At 39.7% G+C, this 17,182-nt stretch overlaps 1 protein-coding gene across 3 annotated transcripts in view; it reads left to right on the top strand.

Annotated features, from left to right (window-relative positions):
• TXNRD1 (thioredoxin reductase 1) overlaps positions 1-17,182 on the top strand; it is a 94,764-nt gene that overhangs the window by 60,084 nt on the left and 17,498 nt on the right. For all 3 annotated transcript variants that reach the window (XM_007096468.3, XM_007096470.3, XM_042993065.1), the window contains 5 exons: positions 3,734-3,826; positions 4,875-4,951; positions 6,401-6,557; positions 13,326-13,433; positions 16,284-16,379. In XM_007096468.3, the coding sequence (XP_007096530.3) occupies positions 3,734-3,826; positions 4,875-4,951; positions 6,401-6,557; positions 13,326-13,433; positions 16,284-16,379 (531 nt within the window). The remainder of the gene's footprint in view (positions 1-3,733; positions 3,827-4,874; positions 4,952-6,400; positions 6,558-13,325; positions 13,434-16,283; positions 16,380-17,182) is intronic.

Below are 17,182 nucleotides of genomic sequence, written 5' to 3' on the forward strand. Positions count from 1 at the left end.
ACTTTCGATACTGTCCTACCATTTTCTTGCTGTATGTCTTTGGGGAAATTATTTAACCTCTCTGAGCTTCAGTTTCTTCCATAAAATTAGGATAATAACAGCAGCTATCTCAGAGTTCTTGTGAAGATTGCATTAGCTGACACTTAGGAAGTAATTAGAACAGTACCTGGCAGAGAGTAAGTCTAATACTGTTGTGAGGGGGAAGCAGCACAGGTCCTGGAAGTTATCGCTCCTTGATTCCTGGAGGTGTCTTTTAGGGAGTAGAAGTACATGTGATCCATTTGCCTTAGGGCTGTGGTTAGAAAACAGCAGCTGTACATACAAGTTGTGCCATGGAAAAGTAACATCTGCTTCCGTGATGTCTATTTTTAATTCCAACATGCAGCAGCAACATGCAGTGTTACATTAGTCTCAGGTGTACGATACAGTGAGTCAACACTTCCACCCTTTACTCACTGCTCATGAGAAGTGTGTTCTGTGTTTTTGTTTTGTTTTGTTTTGTTTTGAGAGAGAGAGAGAGAGCATGCAAGCAGGGGAGAGGGTCAGAGGGGGAAAGAGAGAATCTTAAGCAGGCCCCGCACTCCGCATGGAACCCGGCTTGGGGCTCGATCCCTTGACCCTGGCATCATGACCTGAGCTGAAGTCAAGAGTTGGACTATTCATGGACCGAGCCACTTAAGTATTCTGAGAAGTGTGATCTTAATCCCCATCACCTATCTCACCCATCCCCCACCCACCTCCCCTCTGGTAACCATCTGTTGGTTTTCTGTAGTTAAGAGTCTGTTTCTTGGTTCATCTGGTTTTTTTTTTTTTTAATTTTTTTTTTTTAATGTTTATTTTTGAGAGAGCGAGAGACAGAGTGTGAGCAGGGCAGGGGCAGAGAGAGAGGGAAACACAGAATCTGAAGCAGGCTCCAGGCTCCGAGCTGTCAGCACAGAGCCCGATGCGGGGCTCAAACTCACGGACCGTGAGATCATGACCTGCGCCGAAGTTGGATGCTTAACCAACTGAGCCACCCAGGTGCCCCATGGTTCATCTGTTTTTTTTCTTTTGTTCATTTGTTTTGTTTCTTAAATTCCATATAGGAGTGAAATCATGTGGTATTCGTCTTTCTCTGACTGGCTTATTTCGCTTAGCATCCGTGTTGTTGCACATAGCAAGATTTCATTCTTTTTTGTGGCTGAGTAATCATTTTTTATATAAACCACATCTTTATTCATCTACCGATAGACACTTGGGTTGCTTCTGTAATTTGGCTGTTGTAAATAATGCTGCGATAAGCATAGGGGTGCGTATATCCTTTTGCATTAGTGTTTTTGTATTCTTTGGGTAAATACCTGGTAGTGCAATTACTGCATCACATATGGTAGTTCTATTTTTTTCTTTAGCTTTTTTTGTTGTTGTTGTTTTAAAGAGCGAGAGAAAGTGCAAACAGAGGAGGGGCAGAGAGAGAGAAAGGGAGAGAATCTTAAGCAGGCTTCACTGGCAGCACAGAGCCCAAGGCGAGGCTTGGTCCCACAACCCTGTGACCATGACCTGAACTGAAATCAAGAGTCGGACGCTTAAGTGACTGAGCCACCCAGGTGCCCCAGTGGTTCTGTTTTTAATTTTTAAGGATCCTCCAGAATGGCTGCACCAGTTTCTATTCCTGCCAATAATGCATGAGGGTTCCTGTTTCCCTACATCCTTGCCACCGCATGTTTATGTTTTTTGATTTTAGCCATTCTGACAGGTGTAAGATGATATCTGATTGTGGTTTTGATTTGCATTTCCCTGATGATGAGTGATGTTGACCATCTTTCCCTGTGTCTGTTGGCCATGTGGATGTCTTTGGAGAAATGTCTGTTCATGTTTTCTGTCCATTTTTTAATTGGATTTTTTTTTTTTTGGTATTGAGTTGTATAAATTCTTTATTTTTTTAATAAGTTCAGTATATATTTTGGATACTAACCCTGTATTAGATATGTCATTTGCAAATATCTTCCCCCATTCAGTAGGTTGTCTTTTAGTCCTGTTGATTGTTTTCCTTTGCTGTCTGTGCAAAAGGTTTTTATTTTGATAAAGTCCCAATAGTTTATTTTTATTTTTGTTTCCCTCGCTTTAGGAGACATATCTTAGAAAGATATTGCTGTGGCTATGTCATAGAAAGTCTGTATTGTCTTCTAGGATTTTTATGGTTTCAGTTCTCTCATTTAGATCCTTAATCTTGAGTTTATTTTTGTGTATAGTATAAGAAAGTGGTTCAGTTTCTTTTCTTTTCTTTTCTTTTTTTTTTTTTGCACGTAGCTGTCCAGTTTTCCCAACATCATTTGTTGAAGAGACTTTTTCCCATTGCATATTCTTGCCTCCTTTGTTCAAGATGAATTGACCATTCCTCTATAATGTCTTAACATTGGGAGAGTTGTGGGCCCTTTTGAGAATCTCATAGACTATCCCCTAGTGAAATAAACCTGTGTCTGTGCACATTAACATTTTACCTGGGTTACCAAGGTGTCTCTGGTCTCCTTGGGTCACGGTGAACACATGCTGTGTTCCTTAGTGACCTGATAGAAGCGGCCTTTGGCAGGGAGGAAGGCGAGAGCGCATTGTGTGATGTGCACAGAGATTGTGGGGAATAAAGTCGTCCTAAATGCAGAAATTGTTGTAGACATAGGAAAAGCCTAACTGGAACACAAAAGTGAGTGAGGCAGGAAGGAATTAGAGGTGAGATGAGGCCCTTATCATTTTTAGGTAAATCTGAGCTAATGCAGGTAATCTGACTAATGCAGCTCTTCTCCAAAGATTAGATTATAGCTTAACTACGAAAGACATTTTCAGTATGTTCAGATGGGCTTAACTATGTAAGAAGGAAGGAATTTGAGAAGGAAACTTTTGCTACTTATTAATGGTGAAAGTAAAATGACCCTTGACATTTTCCCATGCAGAGTGGTTGCATTTAAAAGGTAGAGTAGAAATTGCAGGTGACTTTTATGAGTTTCTCCCAGTAAATATTTTACAGGAACCCATGATTTGCTGCCAGTGCAGAGACCAAGGTTAACTGCAGGCTTGCAGAAGCCTCTAGGTGATAAGGGTTTTCATTTGTTGCAACGCAGTCTGAAGGTTATTGTTGACATCCAGGAGTGGTGAGCTGGTATGTTTAATCGCATCTGGCATAGTGCACGTTCCGGGACTTGCTTGTTCTTCCCTACATCTTGAACAACGAAGACCACCCCTCGTCCTTGTAAACGTACCTCCTTGCTCACTATGCTTTTTAGGGCTTTCTGGCTGTTTACCTGTATCATGTTTGATCTACTCCAGTGTCTGTTCTTTGTTGACAAAGCTGAACGTCTGTAGCCAGAAGACAATCTCTGAATTTGAGCCGTAGTGGCTCTCCAGGGGATTAAGGGCTCTGGGTGAGTTACGAGATAGGAGCCTGGGAAGAGCGACATCATTAGCTGTGTTTTAGGGATCGTAGTGTGCTTTCTCTGGCTTTTTCCTTTCCCACTTTTTTCTCTTTGAATTTTATTCTGTTTGGGAACTATTGGAAAGAAAGCCCCTCTAGCAAACATTAAGCAGCAAGAAAAAGGGGGATAAAATAGAAAAATCTCTTAATGTCCTAATGATGTTATGGTGAGGGGGGGTGGGACATGAAAGACCTCTCATGCCAGATTTTGTGTTTTCACTTTGGGTCAACCTGATAGGAGGGAGTTGATACATGTCTTTATTGTGGAGTAAAACTTTGTCACTTTTATAGGTTGAACAAATTGAAGCAGGGACACCAGGCCGACTCAGGGTGGTAGCCCAGTCCACCAGTGGTGGTGAAACCATTGAAGGAGAGTATAATACGGTAAGGAATGGACCCAGGTTAGCCCTTTATTAGAAAGCAAATAATGTGCTTATTGGCTATTTGGATATTTGCTGGGTACATGTAATGGCTGCTTTCTATTTTCAAAACCTGATTATGTTCCTATTCTAAGACATCTATATTGCTTGTGATATTGTAATTTGTTTTGGGATAGGGATGGCTTCAAATTTTCTTCCATGTAACTTAAAAATATCATTTGTCAAATAGCTATAAAAAGACATCCTTTTTAAATGAAGTAGAACTTCTCTGTCCTTCAAAATTTTATCTTCATAGCTCACTACTTTAAAAAAGAAAAACAAAACTTAAGGGGTGCCTGGGTGGCTCAGTCAGTTAAGCTTCCAGCTTCGGCTCAGGTCATGATCTCACCGTTGGTGACTTCTAGCCCCGCATTGGGCTCTGTGTTGACAACTTAGAGCCTGGAGCCTGCTTCGGATTCTGTGTCTTCCTCTCTCTCTGCCCCTCCCCTGCTTGCACTCTGTCCCTCTCTCTCAAAAATAAACCTTTAGAAAAAAAAATATTAAAAAAAAAACTTAATTCAGTCATAGGCTATGTTGTCTTTGTCTCTGAACTTCACTAGATTTATAAAGGAATTGCTAACTTTTTTTCTTAATCAATAGATGAGGATTTCTGCTATATCCTGTTCAAGGGATTTTTTTGTTTGTTTGTTTTAATTTGCTTAAACTCTTGCTTTTTTTTTTTAAGTTTATTTATTTTGAGAGAGAAAGAGTGTGGGGGGGGGGGGGGCGGGGCAAAGAGAGAGAATCCCAAGCAGGTTCCGCACTGTCCATTGATAGTGCAGAGCCCAGTTCAGGGCTCAGACCCACAAACTGAGATCGTGACCTGAGCTGGAACCAAGAGTCAGACACTTAACTGGCTGTGCCACCTGGGTGCCCCATAAACTCTTACGTTATTTTCTTAATGAAATATTTCTTTACAGGTCTGGAAAGTGAAATCAGAGTAGCTTAATGGTTAAGTAACTTACATGAAGTCTTTTTAATCATACTCACCTGGTATATTAATACTTTTTCAGGTATTGCTGGCAATAGGAAGAGACGCTTGCACAAGAAAACTTGGCTTAGAAACTGTGGGGGTAAAGATAAATGACAAGTAAGAAAACAATTTTATTGTGTCTTACTGAATATTATTTCAGTTGTTGATAATACTGATTAATAGTGGAGTTTTAGATTGTTAGAGTTAGTTTTTATCATAGTTGGAGATTTCCCTTTTTAAGCCTAGAGATCTCTTCCTTCAGTGCCGCTCACGTTGGTATTTTCTGTTTGTTTTATTTTGTTTTTTCCTTTTCAAAATCTAAGTGGAAGATAGGGCGGCTTGCAGTTTGTTTCTTTAATGTACAGTGTATAGAATAAAAGAGTCTAACCCCCCAGTTAATTGCAGGCATGTGCTCTGAGCTTGACTAAATAATACGTAGATCTGAACCATGTTGAGAGCTACTAAGTTTTAGGATGACGAGTGGTCACTGCATTTCTAGTGACAGCTACAAGTATGAAAAACTTACTTGCAAGGGTTGAAGTTAAAATCCTTTGGCCTATAGCAGTAGAGGAGATAACTGAGACTCAGTGGTATCTGCTTATCTGCTGTCTGGGGTATTTCCCAATATCACCTTCCTTACAACCAAGTAGAAACAAGTGCTGTGAATGGGAACCGCCTTGGAAGCTAAAAAATAAAGGTGTTTTTGTTTTGTTTTGTTTTTGTCCCTTCTAGGAATAACATCTATTCTGGAGAAGAGACTTCCTAATCTTAGTGTGAGGATTTTTGTTTTATTTATTTTTTAACTAGGGTAGACAGACAGAATTGTTGAGGAGGTCACCAATAAGATTTAGCAGACCAAATATCGCACCAGCATAATAAACATGCTAGCCTATTTCCAGGGGGTCCAAAGCTTAGATTTTATATAATGGAAACAGCTAACACTTATTCTGCACTTACTGTGAGCCATGGACCGTTGTGCTGAATATTTTGTACCTATTTTCATTTAATCCTCACAGCCCCTTAAGGTAGTTGATGGCATCCCTTTTCTTCTTACAGTGTTCTCATTATTATTGTTCGCATTAATAGGTGGGAAAATAAAGCTCAGAGATATTAAATAGCCCTCCCAACATCATAGAGGTGACAACTCACAGACCTAGTTGTTATAGTTTAGAATACACATATTCTTTTTTTTTTTTTTTTTTAATTTTTTTTTTTTAACGTTTATTTATTTTTGAGACAGGGAGAGACAGAGCATGAACGGAGGAGGGTCAGAGAGAGAGGGAGACACAGAATCTGAAACAAGAATACACATATTCTTAACCACTCTGTTGTAGTTTTCTCCCAGGTTTTCTTACAGTTTTCTTATTCCAGAATTGTCTCTAAGCTTTTAAAATACTCATTTTATTTTATTTTATGTATGCAGGTATGTATGTATTTTTAAATAATACGTTAGAATGCTGCCCTTTGCTAGAGTCACAATTTTGGCTTCTTTGGGAGAAAGGGGAATTTTTTTGTTCCACTTAATTAATAGGAGTAATTGATGATTTTAACTGAATGAATTTTCAGGACTGGAAAAATACCTGTCACAGATGAAGAGCAGACCAACGTGCCTTATATCTATGCCATCGGCGATATATTGGAGGGGAAGCTTGAGCTCACCCCAGTAGCAATCCAGGCAGGGAGACTGCTGGCTCAGAGGCTCTATGCTGGCTCCAATATCAAGGTGAGCTTGTGGCTGACACCTGTTGATACTGGTTTTAGTAACACCACTATCCTCTGTTTAAGGGTAGCTGTGAAGTTTTCCAGGTCTTGAATAATTTAGTTCTCTTGCTGGTGGCATCCTACATGTGCTCTGTTAACTGTATTCCAAACAAGACATCGTGAAGACTGCTGTGTCTTTGTGACTTTGTTATGAAAATTGTCATTCCTGGAATCACACTGGGAAAAAATGAGCTTGACTAATCAAGTTTCAGCACTATTATTGTGTTCCATATTCTCATAATAGTTGGATTTTACCTTGATTTCATTATTACCAATTTCAGTATAATTTTCTAAATCTTTTTATGGCACCTATCTAGGCTATACAAGGATTTGGGGATCTAGGTGGTAATCATGTGCAGAGCTGCCTAAACCAGAATTCAGGCTTTATTACCCTGTCCTTTCTAAAAATATGTCTTCTGCTCTTGGAATGCTTAATGTGTTATATTAATGTTTTAAAGTGATTTTTTTAGTCATTGTAGGAAATTGAAACTCTTAAGTATGTTTCATGGGACTAGATGTCAAGGAAGGAATAAATATATTCTGATGATTTTTTAAGCTTATTTTTTAGAGCAGTTGCACGTTCACAGCGAAATTGAGATGAAGATCCGAGATTTCCTGTGTTAGTCCCTGCCTTCATACATGCATGGCCTTCCTCATTACCAACATTCCCTCCCTAATTAATTTTTTGAAAGGATTCCAGGAGCATAGATTGTAAATAATTTAGTCGCTACCCATTTTTCTTGCACATAATCATCATGGGTTGATTTATGTTGGTTTCGGAAACAGAAACCTCAAAGAATACAGCTTGTCAAATTTGTGACAAGCATTCCCAGCGCACCTGGGGTTAGTTTGCATAATCGTATAATAAGACCTCATGTTTTGAAATGGACAGGATTGAGGCTAAAAAGAGTTTGAATCCCAGATTGTCTGATCATCCAGGACGTATAGCATCTGGTTCATGTTACTGTTTGGGGTACATTTAACTGCTTCTTCGAGTGAGTCCTGTTTTGTGTTCATTGTCGCAGTTACTGACCAGTAAACTGAGAAAAGCGTATCTACAGATATAGCTTGAAATGCATTTGATTTGCTCTTGACCCTGTGTCTTTGTGTTTCCCTAAAGTGGAGATATTTTTATATACCAACAAGAACCAAAGGGAGCACTTACAAAAATCTACTCCTAAATAAATTTTAAGTTAAAAGTAGCACAAAACTCTTCAAAACCTTTCCTGAATGTTTGCACCCGCTTTGGACATAGACAGCCTTCCATGTGTGGGTGTGGTGCTGTATTCTGTCCTCTGCTCGGTAGAGCAGGTGTTTTCTGAGAGGGCCAGAAGCTTTTATCAACGTCAGAATTTAATGTAAGTTAAAATTAAAAGACTCTTTTTTGTTTTTTTCCTTATCTGTAGTCTAATAATAAGACAGATGCTTGACCAAATAGGAAGATCAACAGGTGCTGCTCAGGTCTCTGAGTTTGAAATCTTACTGGTCTGTTCATCAGTGTAGTAAATAAAGTCGAAATGCCAGCAGGTATCAAGGTTAAATGTATTGGGGGAAATCACATATTTTTTTTTAAGCAACTGCATAATTCCTTTAATTTCGCCCAATGTGTGTGAGAACGTTAGCACATATCAGAGAGGTGAGGGAATCCATGCCTGCCTGTCTCCCGAAGAAGCAGCTGTCTATGGAAAAGTTTAGCTTAACATAAACACCTGGCTGAGTTTAATCCCTTGTGGGATTTGAAGAGAGCCCAGATTGAATTGTGGGTGTTCGTGCCTTCCTCCAAAATTGCTGTCATCTATTCCTCATCGCTTCCCAAGAGCGTTCAGAGGAAAGGAGACAGAGTGTGACGTTTGAGTACTTGGGACATGCCTGGTAATGTGCTAAGTGCTTTGTATGCATTGTCTCATTCAGCCTCAGGGCAGCTATGGAGATTGCTGACACAGTCCAGGGAGATTAGGTAACTGTGCAAAGTCACAAGGCTGGTAGGCAGCCAAAGCATAAATGGAAGTCTCCAGTACTGCTGTCTCTCTCTTTTTTTTTTTTTTACATTTATTTATTTATTTATTTAAAAAAATTTTTTTTTTAATTTTTAACCTTTATTTTTGAGACAGAGAGAGACAAAGCATGAACGGGGGAGGGTCGGAGAGAGGGAGACACAGAATCTGAAACAGGCTCCAGGCTCTGAGCTGTCAGCACAGAGCCTGATGCGGGGCTCGAACTCACGGACTGCGAGATCACGACCTGAGCCGAAGTCGGACGCTTAACCGACTGAGCCACCCAGGCGCCCCTACATTTATTTATTTTTTGATAGAGACAGAGCATGAGTGAGGGGGGAGCAGAGAGAGAGGGAGACACAGAATCCAAAGCAGGCTCCAGGCTCCAGGTTCCAGGCTCTGAGCTGTCAGCACAGAGCCCGACACGGGGCTCAAACTCATCAGCTGTGAGATCATGACCTGAGCCGAAGTCGGACACTTAACCAACTGAGCCACCCAGGCGCCCCTGTAGTACTGCTGTCTTACTCATGATGATTTATTGCCTAAGAAAGAAGATTTGGAAAGTATAGATTATAGAAGAATAGGGGATGGGATAGGAATGATGTTTCCTTACTTTTTTTTTTTTTTTAATTTATTTGTTTTGAGAGATACAGAGCACAAGTGGAGAAGAGGCAGAGAGAGAGGGAGAGAAGGAGAATCCCAAGTAGGCTTTGCGCTGTCAGCCCTGAGCCTGATGCAGGGCAACCCCACGAAGCTGGGAGACCGTGACCTGAGGCGAAACCAAAAGTTGGATGCTCGACCAACTGAGCCACCCAGGCACCCCAGCCTCCAGACTTTTAAAGAATCTACCAATTTGCAAACACCTCTGTAATGTGTAATTTTCCTAAATGAAGTGGAAAATACATCGGGAAAATTTAACTGAACCTTTTTAACACTTAATAATGATTAACGTCATTTTCAAAACTTAAAAATATTTGCCACTAAATACTAAATATTCCATTCTTTAGGGAACATAAATGAAGGAATGAAAAAAAAGTTTTTATCATTTCAAAAACTGATAGAGAACAGACTATAAAGCTGAGTCAGCCTGTGGATGACAGATATTCCACTAAGCCCTTTTTTTTTTTTTTTTTTTTTTAAAAAGCCCAATGGTAAGATACACGTACAAACTTTAAAGCACAGTGTGATGGGCACTTCAGCAGAGTGAACCGTTGTTTTCTCTTGGATCTTTTTAGAATTGCTCTCAAACACTTGAAATTTATAGAGTAAACATTAGCATCTTTATTATTAAGGTGCTACTTTATTAGTTAACTCAGTTTTATAGTAAATATAAAATATTTTATGGTCACCTGGCTGACTCATTTGGTAGAGCATGCAACTCTTGATCTCAGAGTCATGAGTTCAAGCCCTGTGTTGGGTGTGGAGACTTCTTAAAAGATATATATATATATATATATATATATATATATCTTTATTTATATAAAATATTTTCTGTGGAAACTCTGGAGCAGCTACAGTACACGTATCTTCAAAAGTTCATTAAGTTGATTGTTGTGAAAACTGCCCAGTACGCTTTCCAGATGAAAGTGTTAGAAACGAGGATTGCATTTTCCAGGCTAGGCCACAACGGTCATTTAAGTCGATTGGAAACTGCATTTTGGAACCTGGAAGAAACTGGTCTTTTTATGTGAATGCAGATTTCCATCTGATACACCTCTTTCTGCCTGAAGAATTTCCTTTCACAGTTATTTAGTGTGTGTCTGCTCCTAGTGAATTCCTTTTCTCCTCTTTGTTGTTGGTGGTGGTTTTTGTTGTTGTTGTTTATTTTACTTCCATTTGGGGGGGGGGGGAGATATTTTTGCTGAATATTGAGTTCTAGACTTACTGTGTTTCTTTAAATATTTTAACAATTTGCCTACTATTTCTGGTTGCGTAGATTCTGAACAGAAGTATGCTATCATTTTTATCTTTATTCTTTAGATTTTTTTTGTTATCAGTGATTTTTAGCAATTAACTGCTAAATTATTGTATGTCTTGGCATGCTTTTTCTTATATTTATTCTGCTTAAGATTTGTCAGGATTCTTGGATTTATCTGTTTGCCTTTGTCATCAAGTTATTTTATTTTTTCCTCTCAGCCTCCAGTTAATGAATGTTGGTTCACTCAGTATTATCCTATGGGTCTCTGATGCTGTTTTCATGTTCTCCCCCCCCCCCCCCGCCGCCTTTCTGTGCATTATTTTCTTAGAGAGCCTGATCAAGTTCAAGTCTGCTGATTTCTCCACTTCTTAGGCTATTAATTCTGTATTGTGTAATTTGCGCTTCAACTGGGTTTTTTCATCTCTACTAGTTTTATTTAAAATGTTTTCCTTTTCTCTCCTCAGGAAGTTCCTGTTTTTCTCAGTTTTCTACATATTTATAGTAGCTCATTTAATGTCATCTATTAATTCTGTCATCTATTTTTCAGTGTCTCTTTCTGTTCATTGATGTTTCTTGGTATTGGCTCACATGTTCTTGCTCCTTTGCATGTCTTGTTAATTTGGAAGGATGTGGACATTGTACGTTGAACATTTTACATTGTTGGGTGCCAGGTTTTATTGATTTCCTTTATATGGTGTTCAATTTTGCTCTGGCAGCCTGTGAAGTTACATGGAATTAGTTTTATCCTTTTGTAACTTGCTTTTAAAAGCTTTTTTAGGGCCTGCCAATAACCACCTTTTATCTAGGGCTGATTTGGTTCCGCCACTAAACTGATGCCTTTTGGAGAACTCCACCCCATTCCTCTTACTTTATGAATCCTTTCTGCTTTGGCTTCAGGGAACCGAAACTATTTCCAGTCCCATAAGGCTCTGGGGGCCTGCTGCTTACTGCTCTCCGGTGGTTCTTTACTCACCCTTGAATCCCTCCTGCGACACATTTACAGATCAGTTCTCAGCCTAAATCTCTGCAGATGTCAAGAGTTCTTTTTGTGCAGCTCTGCCCTCGGGGGCTCCGCCCTGCAGCTTCCAGCCTCCGTAACAGAGATACCGCTGTGCTCTGTTTGGTTTCCTTCTTGTTGCACCTAGTCCTCAGGAAGCGCTCTGGGCAGTAAACTAGAGAAATCTCCAGGCTCGCCTCATTCGTTTCCCTTCTGTCAGGATCACAGTCCTGCACTGCCTGTCGTCCCGTGTCTGGAAGTGTTTGTCGCCTGCTGTTTGGTGGTCTAGTTGTTGACAGCAGGAAAGTAAATTGGTCCCTGGCATACCATTATGGCTGTACGTGGATGTCTGCCTTCACTTTTGTTTTATTTTTTTTAAGTTTGTTTCTATTTGAGAAGGGTGGGGGGACAGAAGATCTGAAGCGGGCTCCTTGCTGATGGCAGAGAGCCTCATGCGGGGCTCGAACTCACGAACCCGAACCATGAGATTATGACCTGAGCCGAAATTGGACACTCAACTGACTGAGCCACCCAGGCGCCCCTACCTTTATTTTGATTCAGAATTCCAAGGGTTTATGCTCTTTTTAGAGAAAAAGAATTATATTTATTGTTTCTAGAGGGAGACAGATTTTTTTTTAATTGTTTTTTTTTTTTTTAACACTTATTTATTTTTGAGACAGAGAGAGACAGAGCATGAACGGGGGAGGGGCAGAGAGAGAGGGAGACACAGAAGGAAGCAGGCTCCAGGCTCTGAGCCATCAGCCCAGAGCCCGACACGGGGCTCGAACCCACGGACCGTAAGATCGTGACCTGAGCTGAAGTCAGATGCTTAACCGACTGAGCTGCCCAGGCGCCCCATAGAGGGAGACACATTTTAAGGATTTTTACACTATTGTTTTCAAGAATGAGAATTGAGAATTGAATTTCCAATATTTTAAATGCAGAATGTTACTTATGAGGCTCACCTCTGTGTACAAATGTGACTGGTAGATTTTTACCCAATAGCATTTACAAACGTGTTTGGCACTTACATAATACCTTTTCCACAATTCACGTCTGTGTACTGGAGGCTCTGAGAAATCAGTAGTAGCAAAACCTGTTTGCTTGCTTAGTCCAGCGCTTCACAGACTTGTTTGACTTCAGAACCCTTTAGTCATCTGCACTGTTAACATCATAAAATATGCTTTGGAAACACTGTCGCTAACTTTTTCTGTTTCTGTAGTCTTCGTTACCGCTTCAGTGGCTGCATAATGATACACTGAGAGTATGAACCCCTTTCCTGTTTGCCCTTGGGATTTGCTAATCCCAAGAGACAGCCGCTGTTGAGTGCTGCAGAATGCTCCATTAACACACGTAGCTTTTTCTGGACGGTAAATTATTGTTATAGAATGCTAAGAGTGGGGTTCTTGGCACAAAGCTAAAGAATGTTTTTATGGCTCTTAATAGGCGTTACCTAATTGATTTCCCAAAAGAAGTCTATTAATTCCTGTCACCAAGATGAGACTCTTAGCGTCGGGTGCACTCGTATTGTTTTTGGCTGCTTGATAAAGGGAGAAGCAGTGCGTCCTTGTTGACATCGGTTGGTTGACGGACGGAGCAGGCACGACTGGTCTTGCCAGGTTTCACACCTTTCCTGAAATGATCACATGAGTTGATGGTTCTCAGCATAGTAGGTCTGATATTTGGGTTTCTGACTTCCCATACTTTTGGTAGAAATTTATTAGTCTGCTTTCCCCTCCTAAGTTTGAACCTTTTTTGCCATACACCCTTTTTTGGGTTACAATTTCTCCTGTTGTAACTCTTTTCTTCGTTTTGAACCAGTGTGACTATGAAAATGTTCCGACAACTGTGTTTACTCCTTTGGAGTATGGTGCTTGTGGTCTTTCTGAGGAGAAGGCTGTGGAGAAATTTGGGGAAGAAAACATTGAGGTAAGTTACACCCTCCTCTGTTAAGCTACTACTACTTTTTATTCAAAATTAAAAGTAATTTCAAGCATCCAGAAAGCGTGAAAAGTAGCACAAAGACCTAGAATACAGACTTGTGCTGTCAACATTTTGCCCACTTATTTTATATAAACTTTTAGTATTCTTTCTTTATTTCTGTGTGTCTGTGTGTATTATTTTTTCCTCCACGTTTGGTAAGTAAGTTAAATGCCTTTTTACTCCTGAATTCTTCAGTGTGTGCTTCCCGTGAACAGGGTATTTTCTTAAGTAACCACTGTATAGTTACCCTTTTTAGGAAGGTTAAGATCTACCTTTCATTTTCCAATTCTGTCAGTTGACCCAGACTGGCTACTTTTTTTTTTTTCAATTTATTTTTGAGAGAGAGAGCAGAGGAAGGGGCAGAGAGAGGGAGAGAGAGAATCCCAAACAGGCTCCACATTCAGTGCAGGGGCCGATGTGGGGCTTGAACCCATGAATTGTGAGGTCATGACCTGAGCCGAGACCAAGAGTTGGACGCTTAACCGATTGAGCCGCCCAGGTGCCCTTCCTTCTACTTTTTAAAACCACTTTAACTAGTTCTTTTTATTATTAAAACAATATTGCTGGAAATAGGAAAAATACAGGAAAATACAAAGAAGAAAACTAAAAATTAACTACATTTTTACCACTCTAATAACAATAGTTGGGTATTTTTGTATCATTACCTTCTAGTAACTTTGCCCCAGTCAAGGAACATGCGCAAGAAATATGCTATTTGTATGTATACAGTGCTACCCAAAGGGATTGCTGCTTTAAATCATTTAGGAAAAAAGTTACCAGTAAAACCTTCTAAAAGACCAGATTTGTAAATCAGAGTAAATTTTATGACATAAAAATCTGGTTTTTAAAAAAAAATTTTTTTTTTAACATTTATTTATTTTTGAGACAGAGAGAGACAGAGCATGAACAGGGGCGGGGCAGAGAGAGAGGGAGACACAGAATCTGAAACAGGCTCCAGGCTCTGAGCTGTCAGCACAGAGCCCAACGTGCGGCTCGAACTCACGGACCGTGAGATCATGACCTGAGCCGAAGTCGGACGCTTAACCGACCAAGCCACCCAGGCGCCCCTTAAAAGTCTGTTTTAAATCTCTTAAATCTTTTTCTTATTATATGCATCAGTGGTAATATCTTGATCTAATTAGTATCACGTTAGTAACATCTGATTGTAAAAATAGTATATCCTCATAGGAAGTTTGAAAAATTAGGAAAATATAAAGAAATTTTAATTCAAGAAGAGATCATTGCTATTAATATTTTGGCATATTTTCTTCTAGTTTCTCAAAATATTTATGTGTTTATATAGTGTATATATACGTGTGCATGTATAATTGTAGGTACATATGTCTTAATTTTTTTTTTTAATTTTTTTTTTTTACGTTTATTTATTTTTGAGACAGAGAGAGACAGAGCATGAACGGGGGAGGGTCAGAGAGAGAGGGAGACACAGAATCCGAAACAGGCTGCAGGCTCTGAGCACAGAGCCCGATGCGGGGCTCGAACTCACGGACCGCGAGATCATGACCTGAGCCGAAGTCGGATGCTTAACCGACTGAGCCACCCAGGTGCCCCTTAATTTTTTTTTTTAAGTGTGATAAAGTTATGTGCATTTAATGGTAGGTCATGAGCATTTGTCCCTAAAAACAGCATTTTAAAAAATGACTTCTGCATTTTTGGATGCTATACAATAATTTAAGCCATACTTTTATTACATTGTTTCTAGTTTTTCACTATTACAAATAGAATGATGAACATCTTCATAATTCATTGTCCATTTCTCTAGATTATTTTCTGAGGATAGATTTCTATTGAAAGATACTTAAAACTTGAGGTTCTTAATGTATATTTCATATTTCTTGACAGGCTTTGGCTTTCATTTTATTAGAGTTTGCATTTTTCGTTATAAAAGTAATACATTTCAGTTGAAATTTTGAAAATGGAAATAGCAAACAGTTACCCATAGACTAATGTCTGTAACACAGCAGTTGCTAGCAATTTGGGGTAATTTCTTTAATTATCTTTTCCCTGCATAATTGGTGTGATACTATGACACTATATTCAGTTTTGTAACCCACATTAAAAAAAAATTCACATTGCATTACAACCTTGAAGAACACTAGAATAGCTACATAATCAGTAAGTTTTTAAGAGGTAGCCAACCATATATATTTTGAATTGAGGGTAGCAGCTGGAGGAGGAAAACAAATCCCTGTAGTCACCCAGACTTAAGTTTATGGAACATCAATAAAAATATCTGCGTCCCTCCACCTTCTCATCTTCCTCCCTCTCTTCTTCTCTCCTTCCTTTGGTGAATAATGCCAAAGGAGGAAATGCCTTTGGAAGCATTAAGCAAGGAGCTAGATAATTGCTCTAATTGTTCCTGGCACCTTGCTTGTTTCTTGCCCAAAGTTGTCATTTCTATACAAGATAGTGTTGGGTTTTTTTTTCCTTTTCTTTTTTTTTCTTTTCTTTTCTTTTTTCTTTCTTTTTTTTTTTTGATGGAAGACAGAAAGTAATTACCTGGCTTCTTTCTCTCATTTGTCTGCTCTTTGTTGTTATTGTTACTTAAGGTTTATTCTTCTCAGGTTGAGATGTAATTAAGGGATGAGCTTATAGCAGAGAGGCTTAACCACAAGTTTAAGGTCATTTACCTTCTACCAAATTCCTGTTTATTCCATGAATTTTATTCTTTAATGAAAGTAAGTATCAAAGAGCCTCCAGTGTTTTCAAACCACACCTGGTGTTTGACAAACATGTTTCTTATGGTAATGGGTCTCAATTGTATTTGTATCTTTTTAGGTTTACCATAGTTACTTTTGGCCATTGGAATGGACGATTCCATCAAGAGATAACAATAAGTGTTATGCAAAAATAATCTGTAATATCAAAGACAATGTAAGTGAAATCCTCATTTAATCCTTTCTCCAGTAATTTCATTTTGTTTTTACTATGTGGTTCTCTTTGGATCCCATGATATACATTGCATTCCTTTCGTACTTTACCTGTTGGTCTCCCCAGCTGAGTGGACATTATCTGAGGGCAGGGGTCATGGTGATGCGCTTGATCTCCACTCAGTGTCCCTGGCATAGGGCTCTGCCCTTGGTAGGCAGGCAGGCAGGCAGGCAGGCAGAACTTGCAGAGCAAAGATCGCAGAGACGATTTGAGAACTGATGTTTGTGTTTATAAAAGGAAAGCAGTGAAGTCACTGTCTAAAAATGAGAAGATATAAACGGAGTTACACAGGTTTGTATCCTAAGCAGCTGGCACTAATAAGAGAAGTGTAATAGGAAGAGCTCTTAATTGGGTTCTGGTTTCAGATTTTGTTGCCTGCGGCTGCATGTCAACCAGTAGCTGAAGGCCTGTGGCGGACTCCTTGACCTCATAGGGTTTGTTTCCACACCTACACGATGATTGAGTAAATTGTTGGCTTTCGGTCTTTTTTTGTCCTTCTCTTTTCTTTTTTTTTTTTTTAAGTTTAATTCTTTTTGAGAGAGAGAGAGAGTGCGAGCAGGGGGAGGGGCAGAGGGAGAGAGAGAGAGAGAGAGAGAGAGAGAGAGAGAGAGAGAACCCAAGTGGGCCACATGCTGTCAGCACAGGGCCTGATGGGGGACTCGAGCTCCACAAACCACGAGATCATGACCTGAGCTGAAACCAAGAGCCAGACACTCAACCGACTGAGCCACCCAGGTGCCCCGTCA

The sequence above is a fragment of the Panthera tigris genome, chromosome B4 (genome assembly GCF_018350195.1).
Source record: "Panthera tigris isolate Pti1 chromosome B4, P.tigris_Pti1_mat1.1, whole genome shotgun sequence".
Lineage (NCBI taxonomy): Eukaryota > Metazoa > Chordata > Mammalia > Carnivora > Felidae > Panthera > Panthera tigris.